This window comes from Uloborus diversus, chromosome 7 (genome assembly GCF_026930045.1).
Source record: "Uloborus diversus isolate 005 chromosome 7, Udiv.v.3.1, whole genome shotgun sequence".
NCBI lineage: Eukaryota > Metazoa > Arthropoda > Arachnida > Araneae > Uloboridae > Uloborus > Uloborus diversus.
Genome location: NC_072737.1, coordinates 67,717,068 through 67,736,882, shown reverse-complemented (window position 1 = coordinate 67,736,882; position 19,815 = coordinate 67,717,068). Strand labels below are relative to the sequence as shown.

At 33.2% G+C, this 19,815-nt stretch overlaps 1 protein-coding gene across 1 annotated transcript in view; it reads right to left on the bottom strand.

Annotated features, from left to right (window-relative positions):
* Window positions 1-19,815, bottom strand: part of LOC129226722 (transmembrane protein 94-like) — an 89,900-nt gene that overhangs the window by 67,007 nt on the left and 3,078 nt on the right. The window contains exons 4-9 of the mRNA XM_054861351.1: window positions 17,923-18,093; window positions 16,272-16,423; window positions 12,940-13,045; window positions 7,428-7,625; window positions 4,690-4,854; window positions 4,262-4,493 (exon numbers count right to left, since the gene is read on the bottom strand). Coding sequence (XP_054717326.1) covers window positions 4,262-4,493; window positions 4,690-4,854; window positions 7,428-7,625; window positions 12,940-13,045; window positions 16,272-16,423; window positions 17,923-18,093 — 1,024 coding nt within the window. The remainder of the gene's footprint in view (window positions 1-4,261; window positions 4,494-4,689; window positions 4,855-7,427; window positions 7,626-12,939; window positions 13,046-16,271; window positions 16,424-17,922; window positions 18,094-19,815) is intronic.

Below are 19,815 nucleotides of genomic sequence, written 5' to 3'. Positions count from 1 at the left end.
AGTTTATCCTTAAATTCCGTCCACTGCTGATCTATGTCGCTATTTTCCAATCCTGACGAAAAAACCTCTTTCAAGCTCTGCCTAAGTGCAACAAAATCAGTGTTTCTGAAATTGGGCACAAACCTAAAATTATCATCTTTGCACACTTCAAATTTAACCCGGAACCTAATGCTGTTATGATCACTATCTCCAATATGCTCCCCTACACACAACCCCTGAACAAAACTACCTATGTCACAAAAAACTAGATCCAAAATCGCCTCCTCTCGAGTTCCCTGAGTTACAACTTGATCTAAGAAACAGTCACCAATTACTTTTAAAAATTCCTCTTCTTCACCATTACCAGGATAAAAATTATTCCAATCTATACCCGGAAAATTGAAATCCCCCATTATGATAACGGATCCCTTACTGGACATGTCACTAATAATACGGTACATCTGTTCATCTTGTCCCTGGTTTGAATTAGGTGGCCTATTAATGTTTCCAAAGCGTAGCTTTTTGCCCTTACTGCTCATCATCTCCAGCCAAACCATATCAATATCAGTAGGCTTATCATTTATGACCAATTCATTGCAAATAAAATTGTCTCTAACATAAAATAAAACCCCACCACCTCTTTTACCTACTCTATCCTGTCTGAACAAATTATACCAAGCAATATGTAATAACTCTGCATCAGATTCGGTAGCCCATGTCTCTGTAATTCCAATAACATCCAACTTCTCATCCATAACTATGCTTTTCAATTCATCCATTTTGTTAATAATACTGCGAGCATTGGTATAGAAAACTTTAAGCATGCCTAAGTTGCTTCTATTTAACACCCTGAAATTTCCTAAATTACACTTGTTAACATTACTACTCTTGTTCGTCACTTTATTTCCATTTCTAGCAATACCCAAAAAAATTTCATTCTCTCGATACCTGATGCTTGAACCATGCCCCCCATTCCAACTTAGTTTTTTGACTCCGAAGCCCCTAAAATTAATCCACTAACCATTTTGACCCCTGTAAAGCTCAGATGCAGGCCATCCCTAGCAATCCAATCCCGTTTACAATGACTCCATACATCAATGAACCTGATACTGCGCTTTTCGCAAATTGACTTCAGTAGCAAGTTCATACACCTCGCATGTTGATTTAGCCAGCTCCTATGCACTCCATACCTGGGAAGCAAACCAACCACTTGGACATTCGTCGAAAAGCTGGTTGCTTTATCCAACAGGGATTCCCATTCCCTAGAAAACTCATTTTTACTGTGGCCTACATCATTTGTTCCCACCCACAAAGTAACCATGTCCTCCTTATTCAATACTCCCTTCTTTTCAGCAACCATATTAACGTCTTTTACCCGAGCCCCTGGTAAACAACACCTAGAAACCTTGCGCTTTACTCTCCCAACTGTGTTACCCACCTCCCTTACCATAGAGCCCCCCAAAATTACACCCTTAGTTTCCCAATCTAACTCCTCATTTGAAACTTCCCCCTGAATCTCTGGAACATTTATACCCTCTACAACTGGCCTACACCCTAATGCTAACTGGGCTTCCAAAACTAGCATCTTAAGTCTTAAGTCTGAGAGTTCAGCACATTTAGTGCAAATATAATCCTCCTCAAAAACAGACTCATTTTCCCCCTTATACAGACAGAACATATGACATAAATCACAAGAGATCCACCTGTCCCCCTTCCCACTCTTTACCTCTTTCATAATGCATATAACACCCATTTCTACTCAGTGAATATGTTCCAAAACGCAAAACAGAAAGATAAAAATGCAAAAAAAAAAAAAAAACACACAGAATAAATACTACACCCACAGAATAAATACTACACATAGTTGCTACACCCAATAAAGCACACAAGATCAAAAACCAGGAGATCACCACATGTAAGGCTTAGCTGCAAAAAATGCAAAAACACTTCAAGAATACAATAACAGCAAAAATGAGCCCCCAAAACACAATAAAACTAAATTACATGATAAAGTGAAGTAAAAAAACCTAAAACTAGACAGTAATAATGAAAAATTATAGTAAGAAAACACTTATCAAATTAGCAGCAATAACACTCCCTGCATCACAGGCGCCCTCTAGTGGCCATTAAGTATCATGTTTTCCTATCACTATAGATACATATAACGAATGATTCAAATTAGTGTTATTTCCAAGTAAAGCATTTTAATGGCTCAACGAGCACTAATTTATAAGGACATAAACTCGTAATGTTCTGCCTCAAATGAGGTAGTGAGAAGCAAAGGGATGTAAGTGGACCTTTAAAAGATTTGAGCAAAACTCATGCTAAGTTCAAGCTGAAGATCGACGTTCATTGAAATTTTTTTCTAAATCATGCTGTATAGCGGCATCTATCAGGGTCTCAAGTACCCCGTCACGAAACAGATGGAAGTTTATTTTAGCATTTGTACTAGCTATCTCAGATTTTATAATTTGACATTTGTATTTGATTTTCAGTATTTTTCAACTGAAAAATTATTACAAAAGTTTTAAATTATTACAATCCAACCCATTTTTAAAATACAACAACTCATTAAAGTAACAAAATTTTTAAGTTCATCATTCCTAATATTTACCACTTAATCAGTTTTGAAAAGTCAGGATTAAATGGTAAATGATGGACTTTTCAATGCATTGGAAGATTACATGAATAAAAAAGAAATTTGCAGTAGACTCTCAATCATCCAAAATGAAACAAATGAATATTTCAAATACTTGACAAAAATCTAGAATGAAAACCTATTCCACTTCAAGAAATTTCTTATCACTTGCTTGTAATATGTTTGACTTCAAGCTTTTAAAGCTGACATTTAAATTGATTTCCAAGCAGAAGAAATGTTGTAAATAAAATTCAGAACTCAAGTTCTCAAAAAGCAAAAATATGTTTTACTAGTGAAAGAAAAAGCCCACATTAACTACAAACAAAAAGGGGGGGGGATTTTTTTTTAAAGATATAAGACAAAGAATATAAAAAAAGAGAAAAACATTAAAAAAAATTAATAATGATTCTTTAGCACTGATAACAAGAAGATAATATTGCAGTATAAATATTCATGAACCTAATTTAAGATCTTCAGCATCTATGAAAATATTCATACGATTAGATTCTTGAAAAACCAATGGAAACCAATGAATTTATCTACTAGCTCATATTTCATCAAAATTAAACAGATTTTCATTGCATAATCCCTAACAGTCACAAGCAAATTTGTGAGTATAAAAAAGATTTCTATCTGGTTGAAACAACACAAAGCCAAGAAGAAATTCTGAAAACAAAATTTGTATTGACAACTGAAGTGTAAGCAAAAAATAAGCAGTTATTTTCAAAATGGTGAACACTTTTATTCCATTTGAACACTAAAAAATTGACACATTTGTACTGATCCTTACTGTTGATACTTTTTTTTTTTTTTGTTACTTAGTTCATTCTTTTTTCTTTCTTTCTTTCTTTTTTTTGTGATCTCATTGTATAAAATACCAAATACCTGAATATCCATGTGAACAGGAAGGAGAAAAAGAAATCTTTTTTCCAGGAAAAAGCAGTTATTTCATGTGAATAGTGAAAGATTGATGAAGTGATGTACCACAGAAAAAATTCAGGAAGAAATTAGAGTTAAGTTTTATCAAAGTTTTGATGCAGAACATTGGATCTTGAAGCAGATGAGTAAAAATTGCAAGGACAGATCTAGAAAGTTTTCAAGGAGGGGCAGTGGATTTTATTAACTGACCTCTTAATACATATATGTGACTTATGAATGCTTGCGACGGGGGGGGGGGGGGGGCATTTTTATCTAAAATGAGCATTTAACTATCTAACAATAGATAAAGCTAGTAAAAAATGTTGACTGGCGTAAAATTACAAATGTCAAATTAATTTTGTTATAAAAAAGTTAGGAGTCAGAAATGATGACTGGGTGTTGAACTGTGGTTATTAAACATTTTTCAAAAAATATGGTACTCCTTATTTTGAAACCTATTTGCACACTTTAAGAAACAAATTATCAGACAGCACAAAAGGGTGTTTTGATGTTTAAAGCTGTATTGCAAAGCACACACTTGGTATATTGCTCGATTTCACACAAACTCCCAACAGGAATTAAAGGCTTTAAAATAGCTAAACAAATAATTTTATAACTAAAAAAACAAATAATCCTTGTGAGTGTGGGAGGGGAGGGGGAATGAAGAAAAAACAAGCAAATTGTAAGCATATAGCAAAACTATTTTAATTGAAAGATTATATTTACTGTGATCTTTAATATCCAAGCGTCTGTTCAGTTTTGTCAACCTCTTCAATTCTAAAACTTCTTCATTTAAACAGTTCATATCCCCAATGTGTTCATTGTCCACAACATCTTCACAGCTTTGAGTACTCTCCTCGGAATTAGACTTGCTTTTCGGAGATTTTAAGAAAAAAACTTTCTCAGCAGTAGGGTTTGGCCACGATAAGATGCCCTTTTTGTCAACACAGCATAATGTCTAAAAGAATAAATACATATTCTTTAAGGACCTCAAAATCCCTAAGCACTAATAATATTATTGAGAATTTTGTAAGTAAGTGACTGCTTAGTAGCATGCTAGCATTCAAATTTCCTCTTTACTCAGAATTTTTTTTTTTTTTTCATATTTAAAGGCAAAAGTTTTTGATTGTGAATCAATAAGTAAATATACATACTGTAACACTTCCCAATACTTGCAACAAGTTAGCAGTTCGCCACAAATAACCACCCTTGCCAGACAAAAGAGCACAAAATAAAAGTTTTAAATCTTCCCATTTCAATTTGTGTTCAAAAGATGGGGAACTTATCTCTTCAATTTCATCAAAAGGATCAACAGGCTTCTAAAATAGAGTAAAATAAATAAATACATATAAATACTACATAAACATATATTCAATATTGATTTTTAAAATTATTAATACAAATACAAATGTGATGAACAGCAACAGCCTCTGGGTCCAGCTAGGCTGGTCCTAGTCAGTTTATTAGTCTTCAATGAAGATCAATGGCCCTGTTAAAGCTATCTACCTCTTTACTAATTACAACCTCTTCCGGTATGTTGTACCAAATGCCCACAACTCTACTAAAGTAGCAATTTTTCCTAATTTCCAGGTTAGCCTGAGATTTGAAAGCTTAAAACAATGACCCCTCGTCCTGCTTTCTGTGCAAAAATTTAACCCATTAACATCTTTCATTTTAACTAATTTAAACAACTAAATTATGTTCCATCTGACTCTGTTTTGAGATATTATCCTTATTATACATGAGAGGCTGCGAATAAGAAGGGTGAACTCAAGATTGTTTTTTTTTCTCACCACTAGGGGGCTCTGCCCCTGCTCGCTGACGCTCACCAACCCCCGAAAATTGCTTCGCAATCTTATTTGGTTCGCAAAGATTTCAATCGTCAATTAGAAAGAAACAGATCAAAATTGCATTATGAGCTCCCAAAAGGAACAAAAAGCACCAATTCCTCCGGTTTCAAAATAACTTGTACCAACTTGCAGAGCTGTAAGGGCTAAGGGGCTCATGAGCATTGCAAAACTGCAGTTTTGTACGTTTGAGAAGTCGCTTTCATGGTCTCTTAGTCTTTAGTAATATATTTTGCTCTTTAGCTCAGGGCTTGAATTGAGTTGAACCTAAGATTTTCCGTTAAAATCAAAACCTTTAAAGTTTGTGAATAAGAAAGAAAAAAGCGAATTGAAAAGCGATAACTATGGCAACACCAAACAAAACATCAATAATTTTAATGCAGATGAGATTATTTGAACTTGATTTTTAACTCTTGTAACTTTTTTTCTTTGGAGATAGAAGCTTAGTTTTTCGACCATAAGTCGACCTAGATCTGGAGTTAAAAAAGGCGCTCTTTCCACCGCTGGCAAAAAGAAAACTGTGGGACAATTCCTTCGCTTTTTACTGATAGATTTAATGAAGAAAGTAGTGCCTTAATTTTAGCTAAGCCTAAAAAAGTTCAAGCTAAAAATGCAAATAACTTCCGCCATGTTTAAGTTAGAGCGTTGAAACAAATTACATAGAACGTGAAAAATTCTACCCTTTCCAATGATATATAATACTAATATGTGCATGTAATTCTTAAAATTTTTTTAACCTAAATAGCCAAATTTCCTTATAAAATTCCCCAACTTTTTTTTTCTTCACATTTTCACTTTCTTTTTTTGTCTTCTTTATCTTTATCTTCTTTACTAATAATAAAGCTGAAAGTCTCTCTGTCTGTCAGGATCTCTGTGACGTGCATAGCGCCGAGACCGTTACGCCGATTTTCATGAAATTTGGCACAAAATTAGTTTGTAGCATAGGGGTGTGTACCTCAAAGTGATTTTTCGAAAATTCGATTTTGTTCTTTTTCTATTTTAATTTTGAGAACATTTTCCCAAGCAAAATTATCATAAGATGGACGAGTAAATTACCAAGCTATCATAACGTGAGAACCGTAACGTGGGCAAGCCAATTGGCGAGAAATTCATCATGTATTATTTGTAAATATACAGGGGAGCCAAAACACCTTTTAATTTTTTACTGCAAGCAAAGCCATGCGGGTGCCACTAGTCATAAATACAAGCGTTTGACTGAAAGATAAGAAATAGCCAAATGTTTTTTTTCTACTTGCATTTACTACTCTGCTTCTGTATGTACATTTAAACTATGATTTTTGTGTATAATTATTCAAGAACATTCTCCATCATACTTATTTTTACCTGTTTCATGTATCAACTAGTTACTCACGCAGAACATTAATGCGAATTCCGTAGCATAATATTCCACATAATGCGAAATGCGAATTCCATAAAGTTGATCAAAGCTAAACCAACGCTGTTTGATACAAACAATGTAACTACTGCTTCATGTCCTCAATTTCAATACGAAAAAAATTCTTTTTTCCCCTGAGGTTTTTTCTTTCCCCAGGTTTTCCCCAAGAAAAAAATTTCCCCAAAGAATTCCCCTCAAAACTCATTTTCCCAAACTTTCCCCAGAGATCACCAGATTTCCTCAAAATGGGGAAATTTCCCCCAATCTGGCAACACTGGGTTGCCCCTACGAAAAAAGCTTCAAATGCGTTTTTCTTAAAACTACCTTTTGTTGAGTTTGCCTTTCATATTCGTAATGCCTCATACATTGTTAAACATTTTTGTATAGCAATAATATTTAATAGTATTAATTTTGAACAAAAATTCCTAACTATTTTGTATCTTAGGGAACAGAACAGGTCACCAAAAACACTTACCCAGTCATTACTTTCTCTCTCACTTTTGAAACTCTAAAATAAATACCTAGTTATCAGTACAACATACACGTAGAATTTAAAAATATTTATAAGAATATATAACTAAGATATATAAATATTATCCAGTGCAATGAGAAAAACTTAAAGAGGAAAATTTAAAGTTTAACTTACTGCTTTATGTTCCAGGCTCTTCACCATGCCGAGAAGGTATGAGTTCCCAAAAGCATTTAATAAAATCCAACAAGTTGGCAATGAAATTGGCACAAGAGGCAATACAGCCAATACAGGTCGAAGCAATAAATGCTCTGTCCACTCACTGGTGTTAGAATCAAAATATGCAGCACAAACCCCTCCTATACAGATTGATAAAACCTAAAAAAAAACAAGGAAACACTTTAAATATTTTCACCCCTAGTTTGTCACGAACTGAAGTAAACAAGCATTATACAGGGATTAATAGGGGTATTATTGAAGGTATATTAGGTCGAAATGTGAGGGAATTTTTTTTCTCAAATAAAATACTTTCTTTACTACATAAGGATAAGTAAAAACGTTTCACACAGATTAATTTCCCAAATGTCGGCAACTTTAACGTGGTTCAATGGTTAACCAGGGGTGATTGTGAGTTCATCAAAAAATACCTGAAAGTTTCGAAGCGAGAACGGGGGGGGGGGGGGTATTCTTTGGCCCCTATTACTTAAGTGCACCTATGCCATAGTATTAAATAGTTCAATAGTCAGAGTCAAAATAGTGTGTGTACATTTGATTAAAATTTTAATGGGTTACAAAATTACTTTTGAGCTGGTGTTATACAAAATTATCTTGACATTTGTCCATCTTAAGGGATAGGAGTCCATCTTAAGGCTCTTGCAGGTATATTTGATGAGTATTATTTAATTTTAAAAAAAATTGCGGAGGTAGGGAGATAAAAGCATAACAAAAAAAAAACATAATTCCGGTATTTTCGGACATAAAAACACCGGAAATACTTCCGAAAATACCGGAAATTCGGTAAAATACCGGAACACAATCACCCCTGTGGTTAACTCTCTAAATATCACCAATAGCTCTAAATTGAAACCAGATTCAAAAAAAAAAAAAATTTCGCCAACTTGGTGATATATTGCCGAGTGTTAGCCAAATTATAGCATCACTTGAGTTTGCATTGAAATAACACTGATTTTCCAGCGAAAAAGATGTAAAAGACCCTTTTTGAAACACTCAAATGCAACATAAAGGAAAGGTGCACAACTAGATCCCACTAGGAGTCTACATACCAAATTTCAATTTTCTACGGCATACCTGTTTTTGAGTTATTCGAGATACACACGCACATATGTACATACAGACATCAAGAGAAAATTAATTCAGGGATTGTCAAAATGGATATTTTGGGCACCCATATGTTCTTAGGCATATATGCATGTGCTGTAGCGTCAAAAAAAGCACTCAGCATTCATTCGGGGATGAGTAAAATGGTAAACTAGGCCGAAATATGAGGGAATTTTTTCGCGAATACAATATATTTTGTTTACTATATTTTTATAACTCTCTAAATATCGTCAATAATGGCCAAATTGAAATCAGATTAAAAAGAAAAAAAAACGCCAAATTAGTCGCCAAGTTGGTGACAAAACTTGGCGACCAAAATCTTGGTGATATATCGCCAAGTGTTTGCCAAATTATAACACCACTTGAGTTTGCATTGAAATTAACTATGATTTCCCTCTCCCCCCCAAAAGGTGTAAAGACCCCTTTGGAACATTCGAATGCAACTAAAAGGGGAGGTGCACAACTAGACTCCACTAAGAATCTACGTACCAAATTTCAACCTTTTAGGACAGACCGTTTTTGAGTTATGCGAAATACAGTCAACCCTCGATAACTCAAACCTTGATAACTCGAAATTTTTGATATCTCGAATTTTTTTTATCCCCCTTCATACTTCCTATACTGTCAATGTTAAAATTACCTTGTTTAGTCGAAATTTTCAATTTTAAGCCCTTGATAACTCGAAATGTTTTGCTATTTCGCTCGGATTCCATTTCCTTTTTTCTTGTTCCAAAATGAGTACAAACCTGTTTCTATTCTATTCTGAGCCGTTTCGAATTTTCAACATTCCTCTCCTTTTGTCATTTCACCCTCTTCGGCCCCTCTCCCCTTCTTCTGACTTTTCAAAGTCACACATCAGCAGGAGGGGAGCTGTGAAATGTTGGTGGGAGGACAGTAGGAGAGTAGGGGGGGGGGGGATAGCTGCTTCTTGTTACAGTTCTGCTGGACCCTCATTCTGTTCTATCTTCACATCGCGTACAGTGGTAAAAAAGAATCATTTCAGATAACTTTCAAAGCAGTCCATTTACACATAGTTAGCTATGGCAACCAAACGAAAATTAGATACACTTTCTATTCAGGAGAAGAAACGACTAATTGAAGAAGTGGAAAAAGGTTCCAAAAAGAAAAACCAAATCGCAAAAGAGTTTGGAATTCCATGCAGTACATTATCGACCATATTGAAAAACAAAGAGGCTATTCTGGAAAAGTGTGCTGACGGCTTTGAGAAACGAAAGAGAATTCGAGTTAGCGAGTTTCAAGATATGGAAAAATGTTTAATGATTTGGATAACGCAATGCAGAGCACAAAACATCCCTCTGAATGGAAATTTAATTAAAGAGAAAGCCGAAGCATTTGCTAAGGAATTAGGCCATTTAAGTTTCAAAGGAAGCAATGGATGGTTCGAGAATTTTAAAAACCGAAACAACATTACATTTCTTAAGGTATGCGGCGAAAGTGCAAGTGTTGATGAGGAAGTCTGCGTGGAATTTAAAGAAAAACTACATTTAATCCTGCAAAATTATGATGAAAAAAATGTGTTTAATGCTGACGAAACCAGATTTTTTTTTAAATGCACTCCGGATAAAACCATGGCTATAAAAGGAGAAGCCTGCAAAGGAGGCAAGAGAAGTAAAGAAAGATTGACTTTGCTGCTTTGTTCCAATATGGATGGGACTGAAAAACTACCGCCTCTAATGATTGGAAAATCAGCTAAACCAAGGTGTTTTTCAGGCGTGAAATCCTTTCCTTTTGCTTACGATTCTAACCGTAGAGCTTGGATGACTTCCAAAAATTTTGAAAATTGGCTAAAAGAATTAGAAAAGAGAATGAAAAGAGAAAAAAGGAAAATCGTATTGTTCATTGATAACTGCAAAGCCCACAACATAATTCCGAAATTGGATTACGTAAAGGTTGAGTTTCTTCCCCCAAATACAACATCAAAATTACAACCCCTTGATCAAGGGATCATTCACAGCTTTAAGATCAAATATCGCCATCAAGTTGTGAAAAAACTTTTGGCTGAAATTGAAGAAGGAGTCAAGTCTTCTGGAGTGACCATATTAGAAGCCATGCGAATGACTGACAAAGCTTGGAATAGTGTAACTTCCTCAACCATCAGAAATTGCTTTAAGAAAGCTGGATTCATAAAGAATGAAGAGGATGTCCCCGTATGCGACATAAGTGATGAAACTGAGATGAGTGTGTCAAGGACAGATTGGGGACGACTTTTCGAACGTTTGGATTTAAATGAAGTGCAATTTCAAGACTTCCTAAATGTTGATGAAGAAGTTGCAGTATGTGGTCGATGGGAAGACCACGAAATTCTTTCTCAAATAACCGCTGGCGATCCAATTTCCGAAGAGGATGAAGAAGAAGAGATCTGCAATCCTCACCAAAAACCTACAAACAAAGAAGCCCTATCTGCTACTGATGTTCTACGAAGATTCATTGAATCCCGTCCACATATGACAGAAAAGACTTTTAGAGCGCTTTCTCATTTAGAAATTGTAGTGGAACGAGAAAAAGACTTGAATTTGAAGCAAACCAGCATCGATTCTTTTTTTAAATGACTCAATGTATCAGTAAGTGTTTTGTGAATAATATATGCATTTATTTTCAAAGTATTTGTTTGCATTTTATCCCCCACCCCCCAGCTACCCAAGGATTTTTGATAACTCGAATTTTTGTTAACTCGAATTTTTTTGATGCTCCCTTCAAAGTGGAGATATCAAGGTTCGACTGTACATACGCACGTTCATACTTACATATAGCCGTCACGAGAAAACTTGTTGTAATCAACTTGGGCATTGTAAAAATGGATATTTTGGGTGTCTATATGTTCTTAGGTATATATGCACATGTGGTTGGGTCGAAAAAAACTCAATATTCATTCAGGGGTGAGCAAAATGGAAATTAAGGCATATTTTTGAGTGAAATTTTTTTGGCGAATACAATACTTCCTCTTTTACAAAAGGAAGTAAAAATGAATAAACTCTTTCAATCCTATTGTCTAAGAGAAATAATTTTCAAAATAATTTCAGCCCAAAATTTAACACAATACGCTAATTTGATACAAAAACAGTAGGAATAAAAATTTAATTCAAAGAGAAACAAAAAAAATTTAAAAAATTGAAAGAATCAGAAAACTTTTATCCTTTAGAATAACAAACATATAAATATTTTTGGCTTAATGCTAGAAACAATAAATAAATAAAATAAATAGTCTTTCTCAATTCAAAAAATCTATAGAAGACAAAATCATACAGGGGGTGGAGACCTACAAATTCAAAAATTTTCAGACAAAACATTACATTTAATGTAATAATATTTGCTCAGTAACAAAACACAGTAGTTTTTTAAGCTCCTTCAATTCAAACTTTGTTCAAGCAGTATCAGGACAATTTTTTTTTAGCAATGTTTCATGAAATAGGGTAAGACAGGGGTATCTTCACAACTTCTTTTATGTGATGAAACAGAAGCAAGTAAAGTAAGCTTGAGGCAGTGGCTCCCAAACTTTGTCGATTCCCTGCACACTTTGCAAAAATAGAATTTTCCCACGGCATGCTCGTCTATTTCTATTGTATATATTTCTATTGATATTGTGAACACAGTGTGGTACTGTAAGGTGTCACAGCACCTACTGAGGGAACCCCTAGTTTTAAGTATAAATACTTAACTCTGCTTTAAATTATTATAAAACACTTAAGTCAAAACATTCATTCTGTTTCAGAAAAACAAAATAGAAACTGAGTCACTTAAAATAAATTAAATTATTTTCACCAAAGAGAGAACAGATGATGAAAGTAAATAAATAAATAATCTCTAAAGAACTTAACATGCATATAATGTAACTAGTGAACTCAAAGGAATAAGTTACAGAACTTTTGAGAGAGGTTTGTATATCCCATGTGCATTCTTCAAGGCACATAAAAATTAATTTTTTCAGCAGTTTTAAAGCAACTTTAAAAATTTTCAAAAGAGTATAACTGAAATAAAATGGGCAAAGATTCTTGCCCTGGCTTTAAAAAAAAAAAAAAAATACATTCTGAAAGATCTGCATCAATTAACTTGTTTATTATCAAAACCAGTGCTGTAGTTATGGGAAAATGCTTGGGGACTTTTTAGGGTAAATGCGATGGTTGACTGATTGCAGTTAGGTCAAAAAAGTCTTGATTTAGATTACTTAGATGGCTTTAATTTTAAAAGCAAAAATTTTTTTCAAAGGCGATTTAAAACTAATTTACAATAAACTCCTTTATTTTTACAATAACAGGGATGGAATGGCATTCCCTTCCAACTACAGTACTGCTCAAAACATATAAAGTTTTGCCCAATTCAATCAAAATGTACTTACAATTGCAGCTGGAATAACAAATCTTTCTACATAATAAAAAACAACTGCATGGTATTCTTTACTAAATAAAGACACTGGTCGTTTCAAAGAGCTTCGAAGAGCATGCCTGAAAGTATAATACTGAATTTATAAAACAATCTTTTTGTAATTCTGGACACTTGTAACATTTTCTGACAATGAATTTTGCTTTAAAAATACTAAATAATTTCAATGTAACTTGCTTAATTTAAATAGATATTACTAAGCAGACTGTTTATCAATTATTAGACTTTTTTTTTTCATTTTTAATAAAATTCAATATTAATATTTTTCGTATCAACAAAATATTTAATTTGCTTGCAGATAAAACATTTTCTTTTTAAAAGGTTGTATACCAATTAATCCATTGGCCTTGCAAAAAGCTAGTTGCATCAATATTTTCAATTTGTGCTATGCTTATATTGCTTATTCCTTGTATTCATAGCTCTAAACTGTTAACAACCTGTTACATACTTATTCCAACCAGTAGCGGATACAAAAGGAGGGGCATGGGGGTCATGATCCCCACTCCCTAAACCGTCGACAATATCTGTCCACACCGTGTTCAAACACTTAACAAAATGTGAATAACTTCAGTAGTGTTTTCAATTCATTAATTATTTTTGAAAGTAATTATTTGAAATATCACTTCTTTTCGTTGTTCATAAAATTAATTTGTAACGTTTTTGTCCTATTAGATGCTCTATTCTTAGCCGATTTGGTGTTGTTTATTGACACGCAAGCAGCTTTAGAATTTTTCGTACTCAAAACTGTAGGTTCGTTCGGGGGGGGGGGGGGGGGGGGGGGGAATCTTTTTTCGGCATGCCCCCCCCCCCCCCCCCCCCCGCCCTAAAACTGTAGTCTGTATCTGCCCCAGATTCCAAGTAACTAACTATGAAATTTGCAATTCAAAGTTTGATAAAGTAAAGAGGAAAAAATCATAAGAAATAAATTATATGGAACAACCAGCAATATATAAATTATAGTTGTATCTTATCATGAAAAAGATGTTTCATTAATCTTTATCTGTAATAATTAACATTGTCAACCTTAACCTTTACTCACAATAGTCTAATTATGCTTTTCCTTCTTTTCTCTGTCTCAAACTGTAACTTTTACTCCTTATTAACATTTTTAATACTCCAATAGATGGGTAAATCTGAGTCAGTATTTTACGCTTTATGGATCAGAACCATATTTGTTTCATCATAAAATTAATTATCTTGTTAAATTTCATAAATTAGTACACTTAAAAAATAAATTTTGCAAAAAATATTTAGCAAAAATATATATATTATACAAATTCATAGAATTAGAAATTAACAAAGTGTATTAGCTTATTTACTCAAAACCATGTACTTTACAATCAGCATTTTTACCTAGTTAGAAACCTTTTTATCTGTTTGGTGTAGATTTGATAGCAATGTAGCAAATGAAAGGAAGCGTGTGCCTATGTGTTTTTTATTTTTAAATCATGAATAAAGATTTTATACTTAAGTTTTTAACAAAGCTCAAGTGCTTTAAAACTCTTATTTTTCTACCCATAAACAAAATATAATGTAATTGTAATTAACCATTTTTCATCATTTATTTATTCTAGGCAATGTCAATAATGTCAATATCATATTTCACAAATGCAGTAATCTCCCGATTATCTGCGGAATAGGGTGGCACAAGAAACCGCAGATAAGCGAAAATCATGGATTATCCAAACTGTAAGTTACAAATGATACTAGTGTACACAATATGTAAAAGAGTGGCGCACCCACAGGGGGAGCTAAGGGGCTTAAGCCCCTCCCAGAAGCATAAAGACCTCCTTAACCAAATCCCCCTTGACCAAAGAAAGCCTAAAATTGCGTTTTTTTTTTTTTTTTTTGGCTTTAAGTTTTGGAAATTTACCAGGAGTGCGCTCTCAATCCTCCAATCCCCATCCTAATTTCATCGAAGATAACTTAAATTTTTTTTTCAATTTCTTTAAATTTGAAAAAATTTTGAAGGAGGATCATTTATCCTCTCCTTCTTTTCTAACTGGCGCAAAAGTTGCCTAAAATGAGTTTTAGAGACTTATTACAGGATAAGAAATTCCTAACGTCATGAAAAAAAGTTGAACATTGCGCATTATTAAAGACTTAAATACTGAATATTTTTTAAAGGTAATCTGAACTCTTTCCCTTTATTACTAATACCACCAATGACAGCCTTCAATTGTGTTTTTCCTCAATCATTTCTGAAAACTTTCCGAAGAGGGTTCTGAACCTCTCCAATTACCTAGCATCTCCTCCCCTCCCCATCTTCTATAAACATCCCTAAAAATTCGTTTTCAAGGCTTGAGAATTATTTTTAGGACATTTCTTCTGAAACGCTCACCTCCGTTTATTCTCTGATGTCAATAGGAACTCCTTATAATTGCGATTCTTGGGACTTGTAACTTTTTTTTCGGGGAAGGGCCGTTTGAAACTTAATTGATTTTGCCTTTCACATCACTTGTCTAAGTTTCTTGCGAAATTTCTAGCCCTTTCCAGGAAACAATCCTGAGTGCATCCCTGAACTAAAATACATGAATAAAACTTAAACATGCATTCAAATTATACATAAAAATACTGCTACTTTGCATCTATTAACTCCTGGTCCCTTTTCCCCTCCTGCTTAAGTGCATTGTTGTGCAGTTCTTGTGTCATTATTACACTCCTGAGTTCATTTTTTTGTTTAAAACTTTTATTTATCGAAGCCTGGATTATTCATGTTAATTGTACCACAATATGTACAGCTTTTGGATATTACAAATCATAACTAAACTCAGAGCCCGGCTCAGACCACCCCCTCTCTCCACTTCCAGCGTAGAAATGTCTCTTATTATTTTCCCACGGACAGCCGGTTCCCCGGCATTTCCGGCCTGACCTAATCAGTTCCATGTGTGGGATACCTGTCCCATCTGGCATTCATTACAGCACGTGCTGCCTTGGTCAGCCAAGGGGCTGACAGCATCTACTAACATTGATTGTGAAAAATATATATAAAAGCTAAAAGCAAACACTAAAACAATCATTAGTTTAAAAAACATTTAATAACTGTTAAGGAAAAAAAAATTGTGAAAAGACACGCAGATAATCCGAGCCGCGATAATACGACCACCAATAATCGGGAGTTTACTGTACAATGATGATCACACTTTCATAGAAATTTCAGCTCCAAAGTTTGAAATTGCTACAAATATGATTCTAAAAGAGTAAGATTAAAACTAAGAAGACAAAAATTGAAATTAAAAAATTAAACCATAAAAAGTTTTATTTTTCTTAATAAATGCACTAACATACCTAATTCCATTTAGAAATGGTGTTTCTAGCAATATAAAATTTTCAGTTGCAGCTGGTTTCCTGATACATGGACTGTTGAAATTTTCAGGCAAGTGTTCTTTGGCGGGAGCAAACATTTGACCACGTTCCAACTGCAGTTCTAATGAGTGCTTCTATAGATAAATTTATTATCTAAAAATTCACTTCATGACAGATGACATATGAGGCAGTGAGAAGCAAAGGGATGTAAGTGGCAAAATTAAAAATTTGCATACATCCAGTACAAATGGTAGGTGAACCTCTCCTCTATCTTGGGGCAAGTGTTGCTGTACAGCATGATTTAGAAAAAACTTTTCAATGAAAGCCTACCTAGGACCGTATCTTTAAACATGCTTTATATAAAACTTGACAATATCCACTTACATCTTTTGATTCTCACTGCCTCATATGAAATTGTTCTAAAACATGTACCCTAAAGTAATGTAATGACATAGGATAAGTGCAAAAAGTGCTTTTATTATATACTATGCTTTTGCTCATAGTAAAATCATAAAATGTCATTTGGTTTGCTTGTATAGTTACAGTTTTTTAACGTCTATTATGCTTTGTTTTATTTTATTATTTTTTTTACAAAATCTCTTCGTACATTTGGCAGGTTTGAAAACTTAGTATGAAGCTTATCAGAAACCAGGAGAAGCCTTAGAAATATTATAAAAGGGGAAAGAAGTTTGATTTTCTTGCTTAAAATGCAAAATAACACATTTCTCCAAAATTAAACACTATCAAAAGAGTTTTGTAATGCAATGTTTTAATAATTTACTGAACATAACTCCATATGAACTAAGAAAATAAAAGCAGACGACTTTCTCTTAAGAGTTAAAATGTTTTAATTTAAATCCTTTTCAATAAAAGAAGGATTGATTGCCAAAATAAGCACGTTTTTAAAAATGTTTAAAACAAAAACAAACAAACAAAAAAAATGTTACGAAACAATCAAAGAGAGCAAAAGATGTAAAGATGATAGTATACAAATTTAATTTCCACTTCGAAAATAATTTCTATTGATCTTTAATTTTGGATTTTATTCTGGTACTTAATCATTTAGAATCGTTTGGCTTGTGGAAGATAAGCCTCGGATGTTGGTTTTCTCTAAATGATTCCGACAACCACAAATAATTGTGAACTAAGAGAACTTATTTTAGCAGAGGAATTTAATTTATTACTACATTCTACACGAAAACAGTTTTAAAAAAAGTTGTAGGCTTTGTAAGAGCTTGAAAGATGTTAACAGGTTAAATTTTCTCATGGAAAGCAAGACAAGGGGACATTGGGTTTTAAGCTATTCAAATCTCAGGCTAACCTGGAAATTAGAAAAATTACTTCTTTAGTAGGGTCGTGGGCACTTGGAACCACCCTTACCAGAACAGGTGGTAATGAGCAAGGGGGTGGATAGCTTTAAGAAGGCCAATGATCTAAACTGACTAGAACCAGCCTAGATGGACCCAGAGCCTGGTGCTGGTCTTCAGATTTGTATTTGTAATAGTAATTTTACTTTTCAGAAAAAAAATTACAAAATGTTGACTTGGATGTGGTGGGGGAGGGGGGAGAAACAGATTATGATTTGTAAGCAAGTACTTAAACATAAAATTAAAGTAATAAATGCATAAAGAACCTTATTCAATGATTTACAGTGCCCTGGAGCAGAATGCCCAGGTCTCAGAAGTATAACATCTCCTTCAACGAGTAATGAACAGGGAAGATTTACTAGTTGTCCATCACGATAAGTCCACTGAACTGAAATGCAAGGCGACTGAGGTGTATGAAGATTGGAGTACTGGCCTTTCTCCCAAACAATGTTTTTACTTTCTAAAATATCAAAAACAATCAACTTAAAAAAAAAAAACTACATCATTTCTTTAGAAAGTAATATGCAAAAGTTGTAAAATAAAATATTTTCTAGAATTTGCTACAGTTATAAATCGCAAGTCCTCAAACGAATATTCTTTTAGTTTCTGTTTAATTTATTTCTTCTAAATTATTTTCTAACAAATGTATTTTAGACTTTATTATTGCACTTTTAACTATTACTTTGGGTCTAAATACCTTTTAGAAAATATATTATGTTTGCTAACAGTGTAAAGTGCATAATCCCTACTTGTTTTGTATATCTATTACGGACATCTTACACAATACAATTTACAATTTTTAAAGGAATACAGATAATGAAAAAAAAAAGAATACACAAACAATTCAAATTGGGATTGTTTTTCAAGTATAATTAGTACAACAGAATGCCAAATATGATTATTATAAAAGAAGAAAAAGAGTGAAGAAAAGGAAATTTTAGAGAAAAAAAATGCATAGATATGCACTAGGAGGTTAGGAAATGAAAAAGTAAAACTAACAAATTTATCAATACTGTCAGCCCCGCTTAATTGGGTAACGGATATACGAATTCCCGCTTAAACGAATAAAACCTCCTGGAACCGAATATTTCCCCATAGACACAATGTTAAAAATCCCCGCTCAATCGAATAATTTCCCCGGATAATCGAATAACATTAGTCAGCTTTAGCAAATATTTTTGTTCAGAAAATTTTTGAATAAATTAGAAATAAATTAAGTCAGAACAAAATCTTGTCATTGGAGGCAAGAAAAACAACATTTATATTCCATCAAAACGTTTCCATTGTTCTTTTAAACTTCTTTTGCCTTTGTCATTACAAAAAAAAAGTGAATTCAATAATTAAATTAACTAACACAAATAAATATACAAATTTTAGACAATGATAAATAATAAATGTAAGATGTGGCAGACAAGGAGGGGAAAGAAGGTTCTCAAAACACTTTGAGTAAGCAATCCCCTATTATGGAATTTTTCTTAAAAAAATGTACTGAAAAAAGGTACCAAAACAAAGATTTCATAACTCAAGTTGTAGGTTACTTTTTATAATTTCCATATGTACTTGTAAACTTCTTTTGCCTTTGTCATTACAAAAAAAAAAAGTGAATTCAATAATTAAATTAAATAACACAAATAAATATACAAATTTTAGACAATGATAAATAATAAATGTAAGATGTGGCAGACAAGGAGGGGAAAGAAGGTTCTCAAAACACTTTGAGTAAGCAATCCCCTATTATGGAATTTTTCTTAAAAAAACGTACTGAAAAAAGGTACCAAAACAAAGATTTCATAACTCAAGTTATAGGTTACTTTTTATAATTTCCACATGTACTTGTAATGTATTGTACTAATTATTGAAATTTAGTTTATTTCAATAACTTTTTAGCAATAATCTAGACTATTTCCATTATATAGCAATTGATTTATTATTAGTATTATGTTTAAAGACAAATGTTGTCAATTTAGAAAGGTCCCCACTTAATCAAATACCCCGCTTTATCGAATAATATTTCTTAGAACCGACAATATTCGATTAAGTGGGGCTGACAGTATTTCAATAGTAATGAGAATCATGCAGATAGTATTTAAAATGCCCACAGCAAAAAATAGTTCAAGAGGGCAATTCTCGAGTATTTCAATTTAAAGATGCCAATCACA